The following is a 21,682-nucleotide window of genomic DNA, read 5'->3' as shown; positions in this document are numbered from 1 at the left end:
ATTTTGTGAGAGGTACCTGTATTTGTATACTCTGGGACACATGAACCATGGGATGTCCTAAAGCAGCCCATGGGTCTCAGAAAACTAAGAACCGGCATTGCAGAAGGAAGAATAGCAGTCCATCAGATTACCACCTGAGCAACTGGAGTTTGTAGTACCCTTTTGCTAAGATTTGCATCCATAGATGCAATAGTAGGAGCTCTGCAAAGTTGTGGGCTGAAGACCAAGTAGCAGCCATATAGAACAGAAGTACAGGTCCTTCTCAAAAAATTAGCATATAGTGTTAAATTTCATTATTTACCATAATGTAATGATTACAATTAAACTTTCATATATTATAGATTCATTATCCACCAACTGAAATTTGTCAGGTCTTTTATTGTTTTAATACTGATGATTTTGGCATACAACTCCTGATAACCCAAAAAACCTGTCTCAATAAATTAGCATATTTCACCCGTCCAATCAAATAAGTGTTTTTTAATAACAAACAAAAAAACCATCAAATAATAATGTTCAGTTATGCACTCAATACTTGGTCGGGAATCCTTTGGCAGAAATGACTGCTTCAATGCGGCGTGGCATGGAGGCAATCAGCCTGTGACACTGCTGAGATGTTATGGAGGCCCAGGATGCTTCAATAGCGGCCTTAAGCTCATCCAGAGTGTTGGGTCTTGCGTCTCTCAACTTTCTCTTCACAATATCCCACAGATTCTCTATGGGGTTCAGGTCAGGAGAGTTGGCAGGCCAATTGAGCACAGTAATACCATGGTCAGTAAACCATTTACCAGTGGTTTTGGCACTGTGAGCAGGTGCCAGGTCGTGCTGAAAAATGAAATCTTCATCTCCATAAAGCATTTCAGCCGATGGAAGCATGAAGTGCTCCAAAATCTCCTGATAGCTAGCTGCATTGACCCTGCCCTTGATGAAACACAGTGGACCAACACCAGCAGCTGACATGGCACCCCACACCATCACTGACTGTGGGTACTTGACACTGGACTTCAGGCATTTTGGCATTTCCTTCTCCCCAGTCTTCCTCCAGACTCTGGCACCTTGATTTCCGAATGACATGCAAAATTTGCTTTCATCAGAAAAAAGTACTTGGGACCACTTAGCAACAGTCCAGTGCTGCTTCTCTGTAGCCCAGGTCAGACGCTTCTGCCGCTGTTTATGGTTCAAAAGTGGCTTTACCTGGGGAATGCGGCACCTGTAGCCCATTTCCTGCACACGCCTGTGCACGGTGGCTCTGGATGTTTCCACACCAGACTCAGTCCACTGCTTCCTCAGGTTCCCCAAGGTCTGGAATTGGTCCTTCTCCACAATCTTCCTCAGGGTCCGGTCACCTCTTCTCGTTGTACAGCGTTTTCTGCCACATTTTTGCCTTCCAACAGACTTACCATTGAGGTGCCTTGATACAGCACTCTGGGAACAGCCTATTTGTTGAGAAATTTCTTTCTGGGTCTTACCCTCTTGCTTGAGGGTGTCCATGATGGCCTTCTTGACATCTGTCAGGTCGCTAGTCTTACCCATGATGGGGGTTTTGAGTAATGAACCAGGCAGGGAGTTTTTAAAAGCCTCAGGTATCTTTTGCATGTGTTTAGAGTTAATTAGTTGATTCAGAAGATTAGGGTAATAGGTCGTTTAGAGAACCTTTTCTTGATATGCTAATTTATTGAGACAGGTTTTTTGGGTTATCAGGAGTTGTATGCCAAAATCATCAGTATTAAAACAATAAAAGACCTGACAAATTTCAGTTGGTGGATAATGAATCTATAATATATGAAAGTTTAATTGTAATCATTACATTATGGTAAATAATGAAATTTAACACTATATGCTAATTTTTTGAGAAGGACCTGTATAGAGTCATATGACCCAGGAGTCTTTTGACAGACGGGAATTAAGCCATGCCCTGGCAGGGCGCCCTAGCTTAGCTTGATTGAAGCCAGTGAACTATGGTAGCCCAGAGGCGGTCCGATCTCTCCAAGAGCATATCGGAACAACCGGCTTCCAATGAAGCTGTGAGACAGGAAGGTGCTAAGCTAAACAGCTGGGTGTCAGCTGGCCAGGTGTAGGCTGTGGGAAGGAGCAGACTTTCTTTTCCTAAAACGTATTCTTTGAGTTAGCCTCCAGGTGGCAGCATAATAAAACAGTTCCTGTGTTCCCTAATGAAGCATGAGAATGTGCTGTATCAAATATACAGCATGTCAATTCTTTCAGTGGGTTTTTTACTCATTTGAATGAAAGTAAAAAAACAATTTATGCAGCGTTTTTCTGTCAACATGCTGGTTTTAGTACAGAAAAATCTTCAGCAAATTCTCATTGCACATATTCTTGGTTCAACGATTTTTTTCTTAGTGTTATAATTATAATGTTGAGGGGTGTATGTCCATGTTACATATTGAACAAGTATTAAAGTGGGTTCCCCATTTCGCTTAATTGTTGTGGTCTAAGGTGAATGGGGAAGCTAACCCAAGGGTCTGTAATGATGCAGGCAGGTTTTTTTTTTGTTTGTTTTTTCCACCCTTCCTCCCGGCTCCACTTGCGCTTTGTGACCATAAGGGTTCGTGCAGACGGTCGTAGATTCTGTCATTCGAGATAATCAGACCAATTATGCAACTGACACTGATCAAAATTTAATCAGAGTGTGAGCTGATTCGCTCAATGATAGAATCGAAGCACATTGAAAATGGAGAACAAAATTTCTCCATTGTGCCGTGTCAGTGGGCAGAAGTCATCTAAGTGCAGTCCGATAATTTCTATGCACTCATTGACATGCATGGCCAAGTGCGATCCAAATATCGGATCAAACTGACATGCTTCAATTTCTTCCTCAATTGTGCTCGACCCCATAGAACAACATTGGCCTGAGTGCGCCCTGATGTTTTGTCAGATCACATTCAGATCGAAAATGCAGTCGTGTGCACCAAACCTTAAGCTGCATGTACACAGATTATTGTGAATGCGCACTCTTGGAAATGCCTGTTTCACGATAATCTTGCAGTGTAAACAGTCTTTTAAGCTAAAAAGGGATCAGTATAATACATGGAGAATTTGGTGCATTTCTTCCAGATTATTCTTAACTATATGCTTTGCACCTTTCAGAAATGATCCGTTTGGAGGAATATATGAACAAAGCAAAGATCCTTAATTCTGACCCTCAAAGATTTTGCAGACAATTTTATGGAATGTAACAGACCCCATTATAAGTAGCTGGGGTCCATATCAATAGAAATAATTCATCTGTAGTGAACTCGATCCTGGATATGATGGAGGTTCCAACAGACTGCAGTAAGACCCTAAAATTCAAAGTACGGTAGATTATGTCCCTACACACTAATTCATGGAAATGAGAACATTTATTGATACACATTCCTCGATTGATATAAAGGGGATTCTCTTTTTCAATGCATCGCAGCACCATGTAGCTATAAGAATGGGGTATTTGTGCAAAGGGCGTCTATAATCGGTGGGCACAAAAGTCTAGGGCACGTCTGTCCATCTACTCAACTTCTGATCGCTCTAGGGATTGAAATGTTGCTGTAGTTTCTGTAATTGTGATGACAATTTATTGGGAATCTTGAGCAGGAGAGTTCACAGTTGCTTTGCAGCGCTGGAGTCCTGGGTTCAAATGCTGCCAAGGAGACCCTCTTCAAGTTTGTATGTTCTCTAGGTGTTTGTGTAGATTTCCTTCAGGTTCTCCAGTTTCCTCCCAAACTCTAAATACATACAGTTAAGGAATTTAGAGTGTGATGGTAAGGTCTGTAAAGCACTGTGGGATATGATGGAGCTAAGCAAGTAAAATAAGTTCTCTCACTTGGGAATAGCGATCATACCACGCTTGGCATTCATGCATCCAGACTGTTTTGAAGCTTGATGTAATCTTAACATTACTACTATTAGTATATATCGAGTGACCGATCTGGAGTAGCATTTAGGCTTCCATTAGAAATGAAAACCAGAAAGCCAATAAGAACAGCCCTAGTATCGCTCCCATAAGGTTAAGACCACACATCACCCACTGACTCCGATGTTAATACAATAATATTCATGGCTATGACACTCAGAGGATCTGACCAATATCATTATAATTAGATATAGCCAGAGAAAATGAATCACAAAGTGTACAGATCCTCTAGGATAACATGCAGCGCCATAATAATCAGGGCTGAGGAGTCAGAGCCCATTTTGGTGGAGTCAGCGTCATGGTAATTGATGAGTCTGAGGTTTGGCTTACTGACTCCACAGCCCTGATAATGCCAGATTGGACTGGACTATTACTGTAAAAATACCCCCAAGAGCATTTTACCCCTCTAACGTCTCCAGTTGTCCAGGTATAGTGGCCAGGTAAATAATAACAAGCAAGACATACAAAGTGAATAAAAATATGACTGATTTAATTACAGATTGAAAATTTCCAACACATCAGAAAACATCTTTATCCCACAGAAATCTTAACCAAGTAAGAGAAATGCCAACTTATTTCCTGAGGCATTCAAATTACCTTTAGGAAACAAACAAAAATAAAAATATATAGATTTCTGAAGTAAAATACTTTTTGATTGCACGGTTTTCAAAGAATGTCTGAAAGCTTTTGTCACCAAGTCTTAAACAAAATTCATCTCTTCTTAAATATTTATTTATATTTATTTATATATATATATATATATATCTATGTATATATATACACACACATACGCAAAATGCATACTGGTTTCCTCCATGTAACTATATGAGCGTTAAAGGTAAATACTCTGTATTTACAAACTTAAAAAAGTGAGGTTTCTCTGAATACAATTCAATTATTTCCAGGTACTGTGTGAATAGAGGAAGTTTTCAAGATAATACAGATTTTAAAAGCTCAAGATTTCATAAAAGTAAATTTAGGAATCCTATCACCCAACCAGTGTGAGAGTCTATATACACTGCACCATAACCACATGTAGAACCCCATGATGACTGCTCCCATTTCCACATGGTGTATGCCAAGCTAGGTATAACATAATAAATGACACAGTCATCAGTTTTACCCATTTGCATTCAATGTTAACCAGCCATCACAAATGGGGGATGGGGGGGAAGGGAAAGATAAAAATAAAAATTTTGGGAGGGGGAATAGAAGCTCTTATAAATATAAAGTAATGCTGTTTGTAGCAACAATTCTAATAAAAGCAGTCAAAGCCCTGAACCAAATAAAAAAAAAAAAAAAACATGTGCACTTTTATTAGTTACTACAAGTAAATCACCTACAATAATCTGATATATTGCCATTAGGTTTGCTGAGGTGCAATTATAAAAATTCTCTTTAAGACCCGGTACCTTATTTTTCAAATGTATAAACACAGTGTAGATCATTACTGTACATGTACTCTGCTGCTACAGCTTAGCTGTAAATCCCCCACACACAATGGTATGGACATTACCCTTCCTACCCCCCCAACCCTACTGTACATCAACAATACAAAGTTTTTAATGTCTCCTTCCCACTTACAAAAAATAATACTCTAAAAGCGACCTACTGCAACTTTTAATTAAGACGAGTACATAGATTCGAAACCAATTGCTTTAAAGCAAGAAGGCAGTATAAACCTTCTAGGAAAAAGGTGTTTATAAAAGAGGTTAAGAAATATAAGACAATTTACACATTAAAAACTTACAATAAATAAGATGCAGGCATTTTCTGTATATTGATATTAGGTTTTAGAATCCACACAACATCTTTATGATGTTAAAAAGTCAAAGCTGAAACGCCTCGTTGTTAGTGCAGGGCAACCCCCCAGCTTTCTCCGATCACTAAGTGCCAGAAGGTGGAGCAGATCCTACAGCAAATACTGAGACTGGAGATGATGAGCAGTGTTCAGTGAGTGTCCGTTCTTTAAAACATCGCAAGCTTGGGGAAAATGCTGCTCATCGAGAACAGAGTGGCTTCAGAGAAAGCTAAAGGATTTCCCAATCCTGCACAGCAATTAAAATCTTGTTCCTTACAGCTTTTCTGGTGAAAATCACAGCAAATTCATGATGAAGTTATACAACTGGTTCAGCACCACAAAATGAACCGGCAGACACGACCGCCTGTCTTGAGTTGCAGGATCACAGGTTAGCCAAGAAAGGGCGTTATACTGTTCCAAAACAAACCTAGGAGTTTTAAAACAAAAAGACAAAATCAAACATATTGTCAGAGACGTGTTCACATTAGATGAGTAATAAAATGTCTATGAATGTCATAGAGGTGCTTGAAAATTTGTAACTCTCCAGAACTTAAATTTTCTGAATGATTTGGATCTAAAACTACATCAGATTTTCCCACAAGTCCTAAAAGTAGATGAGAACCAGAAAAAAGTGAACCAAATACACTGTGTGCAGAATTATTAGGCAAGTTGTATTTTAGAGGATTATTTTTATTATTGATCAACTATGTTCTCAATCAACCCAAAAGACTCAAATATCAAAGCTTAGTATTTTTGGAAGTTGGAGTGTTTTTTTTTTTTAAGATTTGGCTATATTAGGAGGATATCGGTTTGTGCAGGTGACTATTACTGTGCAGAATTATTAGGCAACTTAATAAAAACCAAATATATTCCCATCTCACTTGTTTATTTTCATCAGGTAAACCAATATAACTGCACAAAATTTAGAAAAACATTTCTGACATGCAAGAACAAAACCCAAAAAAATTAGTGACCAATATAGCCACCTTTCTTTATGATGACACACAACAACCTTCCATCCATAGATTATGTTAGTTGCTTGATCTGTTTACAATCAACATTGCATGCAGCAGCCACCACAGCCTCCCAGACACTGTTCCGAGAGGTGGACTGTTTTCCCTCCCTGTAGATCTCACATTTTATGAGGGACCACAGGTTCTCTATGGGGTTCAGATCAGGTGAACAAGGGGGCCGTGTCATTATTTTTTCTTCTTTGAGACCTTTACTGGCCAGCCACGCTGTGGAGTAGTTGGAGGCATGTGATGGAGCATAGTCCTGCATGAAAATCACGTTTTTCTTGAACGATACCAACTTCTTCCTGTACCACTGCTTGAAGAAGTTGTCTTCCAGAAACTGGCAGTAGGTCTGGGAGTTGAGCTTCACTCCATCCTCAACACGAAAAGGTCCCACAAGTTCATCTTTGATGATACCAGCCTATACCAGTATCCCACCTCCACCTTGGTGGCGTCTGAGTTGGAGTGGAGCTCTCTGCCCTTTAGTGATCCAGCTTTTGGCCGATCCATCTGGCCCACCAAGAGTCACTAATTTCATCAGTCCATAAAACCTTTGAAAAGTCAGTCTTAAAGGGAACCTGTCACCCCCAAAATGGAAGGTAAGCTAAGCCCACGGCATCAGGGGCTTATCTACAGCATTCTATAATACTGTAGATAAGCCCCCGATGTAACCTGAAAGATGAGAAAAAGGTTAGATTATACTCACCTGGGCGGGCGGTCCGATGGGCGTCGCGGTCCAGGGCCTCCCATCTTACTATCACGTCCTCTTCTTGTCTTCACGCCGCAGCTCCGGCGCAGGCGTACTTTGTCTGCCCTGTTGAGGGTGGAGCAAAGTACTGCAGTGCGCAGGAAAAGGTCAGAGAGGCCCGGCGCCTACACACTGCAGTACTTTGCTCTGTCCTCAACAGGGCAGACAAAGTACGCCTGCGTCGGAGCTGCGGCGTGAAGACAAGAAGACATCATCTGATGAAGATGGGAGGCGCCGGACCGCGACACCCATCGGACCGGATCGCAGTGGGGAACGCCCCTGGGAGAGTATAATATAACCTCTTTTTCTCATCTTTACATCGGGGGCTTATCTACAGCATTACAGAATGCTGTAGATAAGCCCCTGATGCTGGTGGGCTTAGCTCACCATCAATTTTGAGGGTGACAGGTTCCCTTTAAGATATTTCTTGGCCTAGTCTTGACGGTTTATCTTGTGTTTCTTGTTCAAAGGTGGTCGTTTTCAGCCTTCCTTACCTTGGCCATATCCCTGAGTATTGAACACCATGTGCTTTTTGTTACTCCAGTTGCAGTTGCAGCTCTGAAAAATGGCAGCTTCACGCTTAAATTTTCCACAATTCATGGGCAGTTATTTTGCGCCTTTTTTGCCTAAGGGTATGTTTCCACGTTCAGGAAACGCTGCGTTTTTGACGCTGCGTTTTTCTGCTGCGTCAAAAACGCAGCGTCCAGATGTTACAGCATAGTGGATGGGATTTTATGAAATCCAGACTCCACTATGCGTTTAAAAACGCATGCGTTTTTGCCGCGAAAACGCATGCGTTGTGCGTTTTTTCAAAACGCTGCATGTTGCTACTATGAGCAAAACACGCAGGTACACCACAGGTGACCTGCCAGTGACCTCAGGTGCAGTTTTGGTCAGGATTTTACTTGCATAAAATCCTGACCAAAGACTGATGCAATCCTGAACGTGGAAACATACCCTAACACGCTTCTTGCGACCCTGTTGGCTATTTGCCATGAAATGCTTGATTGTTCGGTGATCACGCTTCAAAAGTTTGGCAATTCCAAGACTGCTGCATCCCTCTGCAAGACATCTCACAATTTTGGACTTTTCAGAGCCCTTCAAATCTCTCTTCCGACCCATTTTGCCAAAGGAAAGGAAGTTGCCTAATAATTAAGTATACCTTATATAGGGTTTTGATGTCATTAGACAACACCCCTCCTCATTAGAGAGATACACATCACCTGATTTACTTAACTGGTAGTTGGCTCTCAAGACTGAACAGCTTGGAGTAGGACAACATGTGTAAAAAGTATCATGTGAGCAAAATACAACTTGCCTAATAATTCTGCACACAGTGTATTTGTCTTTTATTTTTTAATTTGAGAAAAATTATTCAATAATACATGTCTGAGGGACAAAAATAAGTGAACCTTTGCTTTCAGTATCTTGTGTAAAGCTCTTTGTGCAGCAATAACTGCATTTATATATGTCCAGTACTGATTAATCCCAAACATCAGTTTGCAGAATTTTAGTCCACCCCTCAGTACAAAACTGTTTCGCCACTTATGTTGATGGGTTGTCTCCCATGAGCTGCTCAGATCTTTCCATATCATTCCTACAGGATTAAGGTCAGGACTTGGACATTACAAAATTTTATTTTTCTTTAAAATAGAATCTGTCAGCAGGTGTTTGCTATGTAATTTGAGGACAGCATGAGATCGGGTTTAAAACACCGAATTTAACGATGTGTCATTTATTAACCTCTTAAGAACCAGGGGTATTTCTGTTCTTGCATGTCCATTTTTTGCTCCCCGTCTTCTAGGAGATGTACCTGTTATTTTTCCGTCAATATGGCCATGTGAGGGCTTGTTTTTTGCGGGTCGAGTTGTACTTTTGAACGGAACCATTAATTTTACCGTATTGTGTACTGGAAAACGGGGAAAAAAAATTCAAAGTGCAATGAAATTGCATTAAAAAAAATGCAATTCCACAATTTTTTTTTTTTTTTGGGGGGGCATGTTCTGCACCCAGTAAACTAAGTGATAAATCATTGGACTCGGGGTCTCTTTGCCCACATCATATTGCTCTCAAATGAGGTAGCAAAAACTTGCTGACATTCCCTTTAACCATTCTTTTGTTCAACCAATTGTGTGATTTGGATTATTGGCTTGCTGCAGGATCTACATTCTCAAGATGCAGAAACACAGAGTAAAATAGGATATTTGGTTGCTTACCGTAAAATCTGTTTCTTGGAGCCTCCATTGGGGGACACAGGAACCATGGGTGTATGCTGCTGCCACTAGGAGGCTGACACTATGCACAAAAAAAGTTAGCTCCTCCTCTGCAGTGTACACCCCACCGACTGGCATTAAGCACTTCAGTTACAGAGAAAGCAGTGGGAGAAAAACAAGAAGGTTGAACAACATAACCACAAACATGAGAACTGTAAACGTAAGAACAGAAACTGAATAACATGGGAGGGTGCTGTGTCCCCCAATGGAGGCTCCGAAAAACAGATTTTACGGTAAGCAACCAAAAATCCTGTTTTCTCTATCGCCTCTCATTGGGGGACACAGGAACCATGGGACATCCCAAAGTAGTCCCTAGGGTAGGAAAAACGGACTTCCATCAGGTCAGAGGACTCACCACTGCCGCCTGCAAGATCCTTCTGCCTAGGCGTAGGTATGGACCCTGTAAAATTTGGCGAACGTGTGGATGGAAGACCAGGTTGCCGCTTTGCAAAGCTGTAGTGCGGAAGCCCTGTGGTGTACCGCCCAGGAGGCACCAACTGCCCGGGTAGAGTGGGCCTTTATCCCAGGAGGGGGCACTCTGTTCTTGGCCCGGTAAGTCTCCAGAATTGCTGTTCTGATCCAGCGAGCAATAGTCGCCTTAGAAGCCGGTAGGCCTCTACGCGTGCTATCAGGAATGACGAAAAAAGAATCTCTGTCTTCCGGAAAGCGGACGTTCTATCCAGGTAGATCCTCACTGCCCTGACTAGGTGCAGCTTGTTCAACGATCGCTCCAGAGGATGAGTCTGAGCTGGACAAAAAGAAGGTAGAACGATGTCCTCGTTGAGGTGGAAGGTGGAAACCACCTTAGGAAGGCGGAAGCCTGAGGACTACCTTGTCCTGGTGAATGACCAAGAACGGAGGTCGGCAAGAGAGGGCCGCCAACTCGGAAACGCGGCGGATAGAAGTGATGGCCACAAGAAAGGCCACCTTCCACGAAAGAACTGATGGGAATCTCCGAGAGGCTCAAATGGGGAAACCCTCAGAACGTCCAGGACTAGATTTAAATCCCATGAATCCACCGGGGACCTATACGGAGGGACAGCATGGGCTGCTCCTTGAAGGAAGGTCTTAACCTGTGGCCGAGAAGATAAAGTCTTCTGAAAAAGGATGGAGAGCGCAGAAACCTGGCCCTTTAGGGAACTAAGACCAAGGCCCGAATCCAGTCCTGCCTGAAGGAAGGCCAAGATGGAAGGCAGGGAAAAGGACAAAGATGGAACGTGGTTGGACTCGCACCAACGGAAGTAGGCCTTCCAGGTACGGTAGTAGATCCTGGAAGACGAAGGCTTCCGAGCCTGGATCATGGGCATGCGCATTGCGTCTAAGCCTCTCACCCTCTCCCACCGCCTGCTACAGCGTGTGCATCCTCAGGTGATCCCTCCTCCGTGCAATCGCCTTAAACCTTGCCAACTCCTCACAGCTGGTGTGTGTGTATATGTGTGTGTGTGTGTGTGTGTGTGTGTGTGTGTGTGTGTGTGTGTGTGTGTGTGTGTGTGTGTGTGTGTGTGTGTGTGTGTGTGTAGCAGGCGATGGGAGAGAGTGAGAGGCTTAGACACGCAATGCGCATGCCCAGGAATCCCAGCCCCGTAGTATAAATAAATCATAAGACACTGCGGTGCTGGGATTCACAGGCAGGGCATACGTACGCACAGAGGACAGACGGCCAGCGCTCACTGCGCCTGCCCAAGGCAGGAGAAAAGAGCGCAGGCGCCCCATTATATCAAAACAGTGGTGAAGAGGCGGCGCCCGGCGCCAAGAAGATGTGAGTGACAGCTGTGTGGCGTCTAAAGCAGGGGGGAAAGGCCTGCCACCTTGTCTGAAGACAAGGTATTTTGGACAAATTATAAAACTGATTATTTCGGCAGTTACAGCACACAGAACTAAAAGAGCCACCTTGTCAGAATGCAGCATTACTGCTACACAAGGTGGCGCTTTTAGTTAAAAACGCCTGGGGGGGGGGGGGGGGGACAGGTTCCCTTTAATGATTTGGTCCAGCTTAGAACCAAAGAGACGTGAGCCTTGAAAAGGTAAGCTAGTAAGGGACTTTTTGGAAGACAAGTCCGCCTTGCCAGGCCTTGAGCCAAACGGTCCGACGGATGGCAACAGCATTGCTGGATGCCTGAGCCGCACAAGACGCGGCATCCAGAGAAGCGGAGACCAGGTATTCACCTGCGTGAGAAATCTGGATGGCAAGTTCCGCTAGCTGTTCGGGTGGGGCCCCGTCCAGGATGCCTCGACGGAGTTCTTTGGCCCATTTGGATATAGATTTTGAAACCCGAGTGGGAGCAAAAGCTGGACATAGAGCAGCTGCAGCCGCTTCAAAGGAAGACTTGGCGAAGGATTCTATGACTCTATCGTTAGAATCCTTCAGCGATGCTCCGCCGGAGAGTGGAAGCACCGTGTTGGTGGACAGCCTGGAAACTGGGGGGTCCACCGAGGGAGAAACAGTCCAATTGGCGATAAGTTCTGGAGAAAAGGGATATAAAACACCAAGTCGTTTTCCCCTCTGAAAACGTCTGGTCGGGTTCTCTCTTTCTCTGTTCATGATCTCCTCGAATTCAGGGTGAGGAGCGAAAAACTTGGAAGGTGGTTTAGCCCGTCTAAACGAAACCGCCTGGTCTGTGGGTTCCGTAGAGGGATCCTTGATGCCACAGGTTTGGTTTATTGCTCCAATGAGATTCTGGACCATATCCCTCATGGTAGCGATTTGGTTAGAATCCAGCTCCGAAATATCCTCCGAGGGCGCATCAGAGAACGCCTCGCCTGACTCAGGGGAGGAGGATCGGGAGGACGCCGACCGCAGAGGAGGACCGAGTGGCGAGATGGAGCGAGAAGAGGACTCAGACCGTCGTTCCTGTCTGGACCTTTTGCGGCTTATCCTGGAGGGCTCGGATGGAGGCTCCTGCCACCCGCTGGCTACTGCGGGGGTCTGCAGAGGTAATCGATCTAGAATGGACACCAGAGTTTGAGACACCCGTGTTAGATTGGCCACCGATTGTGACAGAGAGGAAGCCCAGCCTGGGATGGGGGTATCACTCTCGGGCGGATTGGCCGGGGGATCCTGGGAGGTGGGAGCAATCGAGTTGCTGAAGGCCTGACAGAGGGGAGAGGACTGACCTGAGGGAAGTTTGCAGCTACAAGACGAACATGCAAAGTACTTAACTAAGGCAGAAGAGGAAGAAGTAGGAGGATGAGAGCGGCCCCCTTTAGAGGTAGACATTTTGAGAGGGTCCCTGAAGAAAATGCCAGAGGGTTAGGGGACAGGTGGGCAGAGGGGGGTGTCAGTCTGCAGTGCAGAGCTACTCACGGCTGATGAAATTGCTGTGTCCCCCAATGTCCTGACGGAAGACGCCGCACAGCTGTAGATGGTCCCACAGGGCAATCAGTCTTTCGTGAAAGGGATGCGGATCTGCAGAAGTCCAGCCAAGGGAAGCTGGAACCGTAGTCCTCTCCTGCGGCGCACATGTCTAAGCGATGTGCGTTAGGAGTACTAAGATGGCGCCGGTGGGCGGAGCAACGCCAAGTCATGGGAGATGGTCGGGCGGGAGAAAAGCCCTCCCGAGTAAAGGAGGAAGTGGGCGGAGCGGCGTCACCGGAAGTAGGCCCAGAGAAAAACCGGGGCCTAAATTAGTAACCGGTGACCGCCGGAGAGTGCCGTGGCGCCAGCGCCGTACAGCGGAAGAGTGGCGCGGCAGCTGCCAGACCGTCGCATCAGAAGGAAGGAGCGAGGCATAAGGTTAGCGCGTTGCCGGATGTAGGCTCCGGGGAAGCCGGGGCCTAAATTAGGAACCGGCGACCGTGCCGCGGCGCAGCAGCGCTGCAGCCTGCAAGGTCGTCAGAATAAAGACGCGCGTCCGCAAGCTAGCGTATTGCCAGAAGTAGGACCCGGAGGAAGCCGGGGCCTAAATTAGGAAAACGGCAACCGCCGGAGAGGGCCGCGGCGGTGAAGCGCAGGAGGAAGCACGGCTGTCAGAAAGTCCGCCGCGTCGGATGAAACTGTTCGCAGGGAACACGGCGCAGCTGCCTATGAGGCCACCGCGCAGGGCGCAGAGAAAGGTGCTGCAAAAGCAGCGATGAGCCCTGCCCACTCCTGAGACCCCTTTTGGAATGGGGAGCAAAAAGGAGAACCCAAGGGACCCCCCGGGACTAGAGGAGGGGATCTGGGAATACTCACTTGAAAACATCCCACGCCGTCCATTACTAACCTCAAACCTTGGGAAGGTATCAGACGTCCATGGGAGCTGCTGATGGACGTCCTCGTCTCCTCCAACCGACAGGCTCTGGTGGGCGAGTGGGTGGGGGACGGAGCCAGGACCGGACTTCTGAGCACGCTTGTGTGCTAGGATCTTGGTCCTGGTGAGGGATCCATGAGGATATGGCATGGCAGTACATGCCGTACTCATAGTCTGCCTTGTGGGAATACAGGTTTGACTGTTCACCCTGTATCCCTTCCGGAAAAAACCTGAAAGAAAACGACGCACATTGAGGTAGATAAGGGTCTAATGAAAGACCCGTGTCCACCTCCTACTGACACTAAGCTAAACTGAAGTGCTTAATGCCAGTCGGTGGGGTGTACACTGCAGAGGAGGAGCTAACTTTTTTTGTGCATAGTGTCAGCCTCCTAGTGGCAGCAGCATACACCCATGGTTCCTGTGTCCCCCAATGAGAGGCGATAGAGAAAACCACGATACTACCATCACGAATCACAGATCATACCAGTTTTTATGCTGGAATTGGTTTGGTTTTTTTTTTCTCCAAAAAACACAACACTTAGCATTTAAACTAAAAGGCTTTATTTTGGTCTCATCCTTCCCAAAAATACTGTTCCAATAGCCTTCTGGCTATCCAAGATGGTCTTTAGCAAACTGCATACGGGCAGCAATGTTCCTTTTGGAGACCAGTGGCTTTCTCCTTGCAATCCTACCATGCACACCATTATTGTTCAGTGTCCTCCTGAAGGTGGTTTCAGACATTAACAATAGCTAATGTGAGAGAGGCCTTTAGTTGCTTATAGGCTACCTTGGGTTTCTTTGTATTCTCTCGAACTATTATATGATCTTGGAGTTATCTTTGTTGATCAAACATTCCTGTGGATGGCATTATTGGTCTTGAATTTCATGCATTTCTACAAAAACTGACTGGATTGGGGGGAGTCCAAACTCTGTAGAAGTGTGTGTCATGGCACAGACACATTTTGATACAAATCAGGTTGTAGAAGTTTACAAAACCATTCCTTCAAACATGTAAATGTGTTTTTAAGATCAAATTTTCATAGAACCCAGTTCTTTAAAGAAAGCAGGTTGTACAATCAGGCATGATTTTCAAATGGATGGGATGACAACACCAGACTCTAATTTCAAGTTCAAATTCTGCTAATCCTATAAATTTATGTACTTTTTGCCACTCACAGGCATGCCTTTGGATCATTTTCCTTATCAAAAAATGACAAAAACTAATAGGTTTTATAATTTGTTTGATTTTGTCCTTTATCTATTTTGCAGACTTGTGTGAAATTCTGATGTTATTTTAGGTCACATCTATGCATAAACTAGGAAACTTCTTCAAGCACTACGGCATATCCCCAAATCTCAACTATAACAGGTATAACAATGCACAGAGCCAGTTCCATACCTGAGGACATCTGAAGTCTGATTTGAATCCAGTGGGTGTGAGTGTTTGCTGTGCAGCAACTCATCTGATTGCACTGAAGGCACATGAAGGTGCAGAGAGGCCTAAAACCCAAAAGCACAATGTTCACCATTTATTTCTATTTTATTAATAATAATACATCTTATTTCTATAGTGCCAACATATTCTGCAGCATTTTACATTTTAGAGGGGACGTGTACAGACAATAGACATTACAGCATAACAACACACACATAGATCAACAGATACCAAGAGGAACGAGGGCCCTGCCCGCAAGCTTACAATCTATGAGGAAAAGGGGAGACACGAGAGGTGGATGGTAACAATTTCTTTCATTGCTTGGACCAGCCATAGTGTAAGAAATCGGGTGATCATGTAATGCTGCATGAACCGGTTATCGGCCCAAGTATGTAACAGTACAGACACAGAGGGCTATTAACTGCATAAAGCGTATAAGAACATGATACGGGGAACCTGGTTATGGTAAAAATTTTGAATGGGCAACACAGGGATAGTTAAAGTGTTGAGGCGGTAGGCCAGTCTGAAGAAATGCATTTTTAGGGCACGCTTAAAACTGTGGGGATTGGGGATTAATTGTTTTAACCTGGGTAGTGTATTCCAAAAAATTGGTGCAGCACGTGAAAAAAATCTTGTAGATGGGAGTGGGTGGTTCTGATTATTGAGGATATTAGCCTCCGGTCATTAGAACGGAGGGCACGGGTAGGGTGGTAGACAAGAGACGAGGGAGGAGATCTAGGGTGGTGCCGAGCCATGGAGTGCTTTGTGGGTGAGAGTGATAAGTTTGTACTGGATTCTGGAGTGGATGGGTAACCAGTGTAGTGACTGGCACAGGGTAGAGGCATAGGAATAACGGAGGAATATGATCCTGGCTGCAGCATTCAGGACAGATTGGAGTGGGGAGAGTTTGGTAAGAGGGAGGCAGATTAGTAGAGAGTTACAATAGTCCAGACGAGAATGAATAAGAGAAACAGTAAGAGTTTTTGCAGAGTCAAAAGAAAAAGGTCGAATTCTAGAAATAAATATTAAGCAGGATATGCAAAACAAAAACAGCAAGACTTTCCAAGCAGGTGTTGAGAAAGAGGCATGCATCCGTTTCATGCCGTATAATGGCATGGTTTGGGGCATATGTCAAGCACCACTTTTGAGGCTCAGACTGCAATGATATGTTCATTTTTATGAGCCAAAAATAGAAGTGTATGCAAAAGAAGAAGAAAAAATTGCTAAAAAGACCGAAGGAAAAAAAGAAAAAGCTTATTCAAGAGCAAAGTAGTAAAATGTGACATGGCAGACAGTTCTCTAAAAAAGTGATAATTTGAGGCATCTCCATACGAGTACAGGAGCTGCTTAGAATTTTAGAATATTGAAAGAAGCAAAGTTACGTTAACTGGAAATTTACGGATTTCACATTCCAACATTTACAGTCATTTTAGTCAGGAAGGATAGATAGATAGATTACACATACAAAATATGTATATGTCAAGGAGTTGTGCAGGCTTGGGAAAAAACTCTACAGTCACTATAAGTGACTGCAGAATCGGGACAGCATGCGGTGGGCAAACCATCATGATTCCAGTAAGCAATCATGAGCCTGCATCTATGCGATTTGCATACTTGCATTCACTTTTACTGAGAGAAGCCAAACCAGTCTAATCGGCACATGACCGCACGTACACAGATCGCTTATATGCGATCACATGGCTGCCTGCTCACACTGGGAATGGAAGGGAATCATAGCTGCTTGCACAGTGCACACTATCACGATTCAGCAGTCTGCGTGACTGCAGACTTTTGTCCAAATCCTCAACAACCTCCTTCATGGACATGTAAAATATCACCAATTTGACAGTCATTTACCTTAAGAAACAGTGGGCACTGATTTTGTGCTTGAGGACATGCTGACCAAAACCAGTCAGGCAATGGACCAGCTTTGGCAGTTGAAACAAAGTAACCTAGCGCCAAGGGTTGTTGTAAAATGTTGGTCACTTCATCATGAGATTCTGTAGACAGTAGTCGATCAGTTCCCTGACCCTAAAAAAATTATATAGAAATTATACATGAAGATAGTGAAAACTGTTGCTAAAGGAGTTACCAAAAATGACCTAGCGGTGTCAGAGCATGACGTGTGACATTACAGAGGAGCAACGTTATATTCTTGAGTGATGTATATAGTGCCTTCATCCTTACCACCATTATCACAGCTCCTTGATAGGCTCTTCAATAGCCAGATAGGAAGTTGTTTTTTGCTGTTCAGAATTAGTTGTCTGGTTGGTGTAATCAATATTATGCTGATATACTAATTACTAACTGGTAATAGGAAACATTAATATTGTCCGTTTTAGAATTAACACAAAATTGTATTCCAACAATGTAAATGATTATTCACCTTGCCAACATCACCTCCATGGGGGTAATGAGATCCAGGAGAATGGCCTGGGGATCCACTGGGAGATGCAGGAAAAATGTTTATAAGATCTGGATCCAAGTCTTCAGGTGTATCAAGCACATCAAAAATTCCCATGCCATCTGATCCATCTGTAGTAGGGAAGGACAGGGGGATAAAAACAAAAATGAGCCTTGGTCACAATACAACACAAACAGAAAGTAAGAAAATTTCATAACTTTGTAAAATCCAGGTATAGAAACACTGGGGGGAGATTCATAAAGATGATTATGCCAGAATTCTGGCATAAAACACCTTAGGTCACAGTAATGTTTTTGGTTTTTTTTACCAGACAAAAAAAGAAAAGAAAACAAAAATATTGCAACATTTGATGTTCACAGGACAGTCCTGGCCAGGTACACAAATATGGGTGGGACAGGATGTGGCTACACTTGACCGTTAAATTCATCACAATTTATACCACGAAAGTGGCGTTAACTTACTACATTTCTTGCAGCAGTGGTCGACAGTTAAAAGAGGAGTAAAATTCATTAAGCGTCATGCACCGCATTCCATTAAACCCTTCAATTATCACTGGAGCACACAACGCCAGTCTTAAGCCCCCGTCTCACTAAGCGAGATCGCTAGCGAGATCGCTGCTGAGTCACAAGTTTTGTGACGCAACAGCGACCTCAGTAGCGATCTCGCTATGTGTGACACGTAGCAGCGACCAGGCCCCTGCTGTGAGATCGCTGGTCGTGTCGGAATGGCCTGGACCTTTTTTTGATCGTTGAGGTCCCGCTGGGTAGCACACATCGCTGTGTTTGACACCTTACCAACGACCTCGTTGACGACTCAGACACTGAATCATCATAATAGCTCCCATGTGACATCGTTGTACAGGTCACTACAGGTCGCTGGTGAGATGTCAAACAGTGAGATCGCAGCAGGGATCCTTGGGAAGATCTCACTGTTTGACATCTCACCAGCGACCACATAGCGACGCAGCAACGATCCCTGACAGGTCGTATCGTTGTCGGGGATCGCTTTAGCGTCGCTAAGTGAGACGGGGCCTTTAGTGAATCCCCTTTTATTTATAAAGGTGCTTTTGAAGATATGGTCAGCTTAATGTTAAGGGTTAAACCAACAGACATGACTATTCTAAAGCGTTAACCTCCTGCGAACTCAAAGCTGCATGTAAAGCTGGTCTGCAGAGAACTGGGGTACGCAGGACCTTTTGAATATCTTATAAAAGTGGAAGAAAATAAATAAATAAAATAGACATCCTGCTTAATAGTAACCTTTCCATACATGGTTTACGGATGTCTACAAGTTCATCTAGTGAACAAGGATGGTGCCACACTGTGGAGGATGATGCATATTAAAAAGGGCAAAGAAGCCAAATACTCACCGTTATTTGTACTGAAAATATTCTCATTGGTGTTATTTACAGTCGCCACTTGCACATGCGCGGATGTAGGGAAAACCAGAATATGAGTGCAGGAGGTGTCCTGCGGTGTATTTAGTTGTGAAGTTTGCATGGTTAATGTAGTGCTACGTCCAAAGACAGAACCAGTTGACACAGAATCTGGAAAATAAAAAGTAATATACATGTATTAAATACTACGTACAAAGTAAAAAAGTGATTACAAACAAGCTTCATCAGGTATTTAAAAGGGACTCTCAGCACAGAATAACTATTCAAACCAAGTCCAGACGCGCGGTGCATCACAGCGGGGCCAATCATTTATATACACCTTCTCATCTGATTGTTTTCCATCGATCTCCACCATTTCCTAGCTCTATGAAGCCAGAGCTTGGAGAAAGATGGAAACCAAGCAGGTGGGAAGGTGTATATAAATTATTGGCTCGCCGTAAAGCCCCGAGCGCTTGTACTTAGTTTCATCTGTCATTCTGCGCTGACAGAGACCCTTTAAAGATTAAAGACCGCATTAGCTCTAGTGTGAACAGAACCATACACAGACGTACTGCAGGCCACACTTCATAGTATGTTGCAGAATGCTAGCAGATTTGTGAAATAAATGCACATGTATATTTTTTGCTATAAATTATGTTAACATGATCAGATCTTAACAGCAGGCTTTGGTTAAAACTAGTGTTGAGCATTCCGATACCGCAAGTATCGGGTATCGGCCGATACTTGCGGGTATCGGAATTCCGATACCGAGATCCGATACTTTTGTGGTATCGGGTATTGGTATCGAAACAACATTAATGTGTAAAATAAAGAATTAAAATAAAAAATATTGCTATACTCACCTCTCCGACGCAGCCTGGACCTCACCAAGGGAACCGGCAGCGTTCTTTGCTTAAAATGCGCGCGTTTATTTCCTTCCGTGACGTCACGGCTTGTGATTGGTCGCGTGCCGCCCATGTGGCCGCGACGCGACCAATCACAGCAAGCTGTGACGTAATTTTCAGGTCCTCAATGCCTAATTCTAGGCATTCAGGATTTTAAAATTACGTTCCGGCTTGTGATTGGTCGCGTCGCGGTCACATGGGTGACGCAACCAATCACAAGCCGTGACGTCACGGGAGGCAGGAAACGCACGCATTTTAAAATTACGTCACGGCTTGTGATTGGTTGCGTGCCGCCCATGTGACCGCGACGCGACCAATCACAGCAAGCCGTGACGTAATTTCAGGTCCTGAATGCAGAATTAGGCATACAGGACCTGAAATTACGTCACGGCTTGCTGTGATTGGTCGCGTCGCGGCCACATGGGCGGCACGCGACCAATCACAAGCCGTGACGTCACGGAAGGAAGTAAACGCGCGCATTTTAAGCAAAGAACGCTGCCGGTTCCCTCGGTGAGGTCCAGGCTGCGTCGGAGAGGTGAGTATAGCAATATTTTTTATTTTAATTCTTTCTTTTACACATTAATATGGATCCCAGGGCCTGAAGGAGAGTTTCCTCTCCTTCAGACCCTGGGAACCATCAGGGATACCGTCCGATACTTGAGTCCCATTGACTTGTATTGGTATCGGGTATCGGTATCGGATTAGATCCGATACTTTGCCGGTATCGGCCGATACTTTCCGATACCGATACTTTCAAGTATCGGACGGTATCGCTCAACACTAGTTAAAACCTATCCACTGAGTGTCATAATAAGGAATATTATCTGCCCCACAGGATACGGTGACCAATGTCTTATACAGATAGGAGTCCAAATCTCCCAATTTTCTACATTGTGTTTGGGTTGAACAGAGCAGTGTAGTCAGGCATGTCGGAGAGTGAGTGATGGAAACCATCTGATCGCCATAAAGCATTGGATGGGGCAGCAGCAATCATGTGCAACCATGCCGCTCCATTCAATTCAAACACAGTGAGAAAGAATAGTAAATCGTGATGAATGTCTTGTGAAAAAACTACTGTATTCTTGACTTATCTTTAGGGTTTATTCCCCCCCCCACAAAGGAGCTGTTAGCAGGTCCTCCAACTGACCAAAGTGCATGATGTATAGAGCCAAAACGTCACAGCTCCACATTTGTGTAGTGGCCGTTCTCATGTACTGCAGCTGAGTTCTTAGCAAGATGAAGTGAATACCAAGAGACTTTCCTATCCATCTTCATAATTGTGTGAGGTTCAGACAGCCATACAAACATTCATGACGTGACTGGCTCCATGTGCAGGGCCTGCATGTTATTTATATCCTCTAGTCCAGTCTGTAAATCAGAGCAGAATAATGCAGACTGATTTGTTTCCAATGTAGACCATTGGTTTGTGTGGAATATTGGCCATGTGCACTGGCTATAATGGGTATGGGTGCTCTCGTGTCGTGTGGAGTGCGCACATCCATGTAACACTCATCTGAATGCGCTGTAAGCCTGATCGTAAAGTTCTACCCTTTTACCAACACAACAGT

At 44.3% G+C, this 21,682-nt stretch overlaps 2 protein-coding genes across 4 annotated transcripts in view; one reads left to right on the top strand and one right to left on the bottom strand.

Annotated features, from left to right (window-relative positions):
• Positions 1-21,682, top strand: part of LOC143816164 (uncharacterized) — a 589,616-nt gene that overhangs the window by 393,255 nt on the left and 174,679 nt on the right. The gene's annotated exons all lie outside the window — the stretch shown is intronic.
• The window catches only part of MED13 (mediator complex subunit 13), a 136,196-nt gene continuing 118,893 nt past the window's right edge, over positions 4,380-21,682 (bottom strand). For all 3 annotated transcript variants that reach the window (XM_077296211.1, XM_077296213.1, XM_077296214.1), the window contains 5 exons: positions 19,204-19,380; positions 17,796-17,944; positions 17,267-17,440; positions 15,374-15,474; positions 4,380-6,138 (listed from right to left, as the gene is read on the bottom strand). In XM_077296211.1, the coding sequence (XP_077152326.1) occupies positions 6,006-6,138; positions 15,374-15,474; positions 17,267-17,440; positions 17,796-17,944; positions 19,204-19,380 (734 nt within the window). In that variant the 3' untranslated portion in view covers positions 4,380-6,005. The remainder of the gene's footprint in view (positions 6,139-15,373; positions 15,475-17,266; positions 17,441-17,795; positions 17,945-19,203; positions 19,381-21,682) is intronic.

This window comes from Ranitomeya variabilis, chromosome 3, assembly GCF_051348905.1.
Source record: "Ranitomeya variabilis isolate aRanVar5 chromosome 3, aRanVar5.hap1, whole genome shotgun sequence".
In the NCBI taxonomy this organism is placed as follows: domain Eukaryota; kingdom Metazoa; phylum Chordata; class Amphibia; order Anura; family Dendrobatidae; genus Ranitomeya; species Ranitomeya variabilis.
The sequence above is the reverse complement of the archived record's forward strand: the minus strand, read 5'-3'. Positions and strand labels throughout refer to the sequence as shown.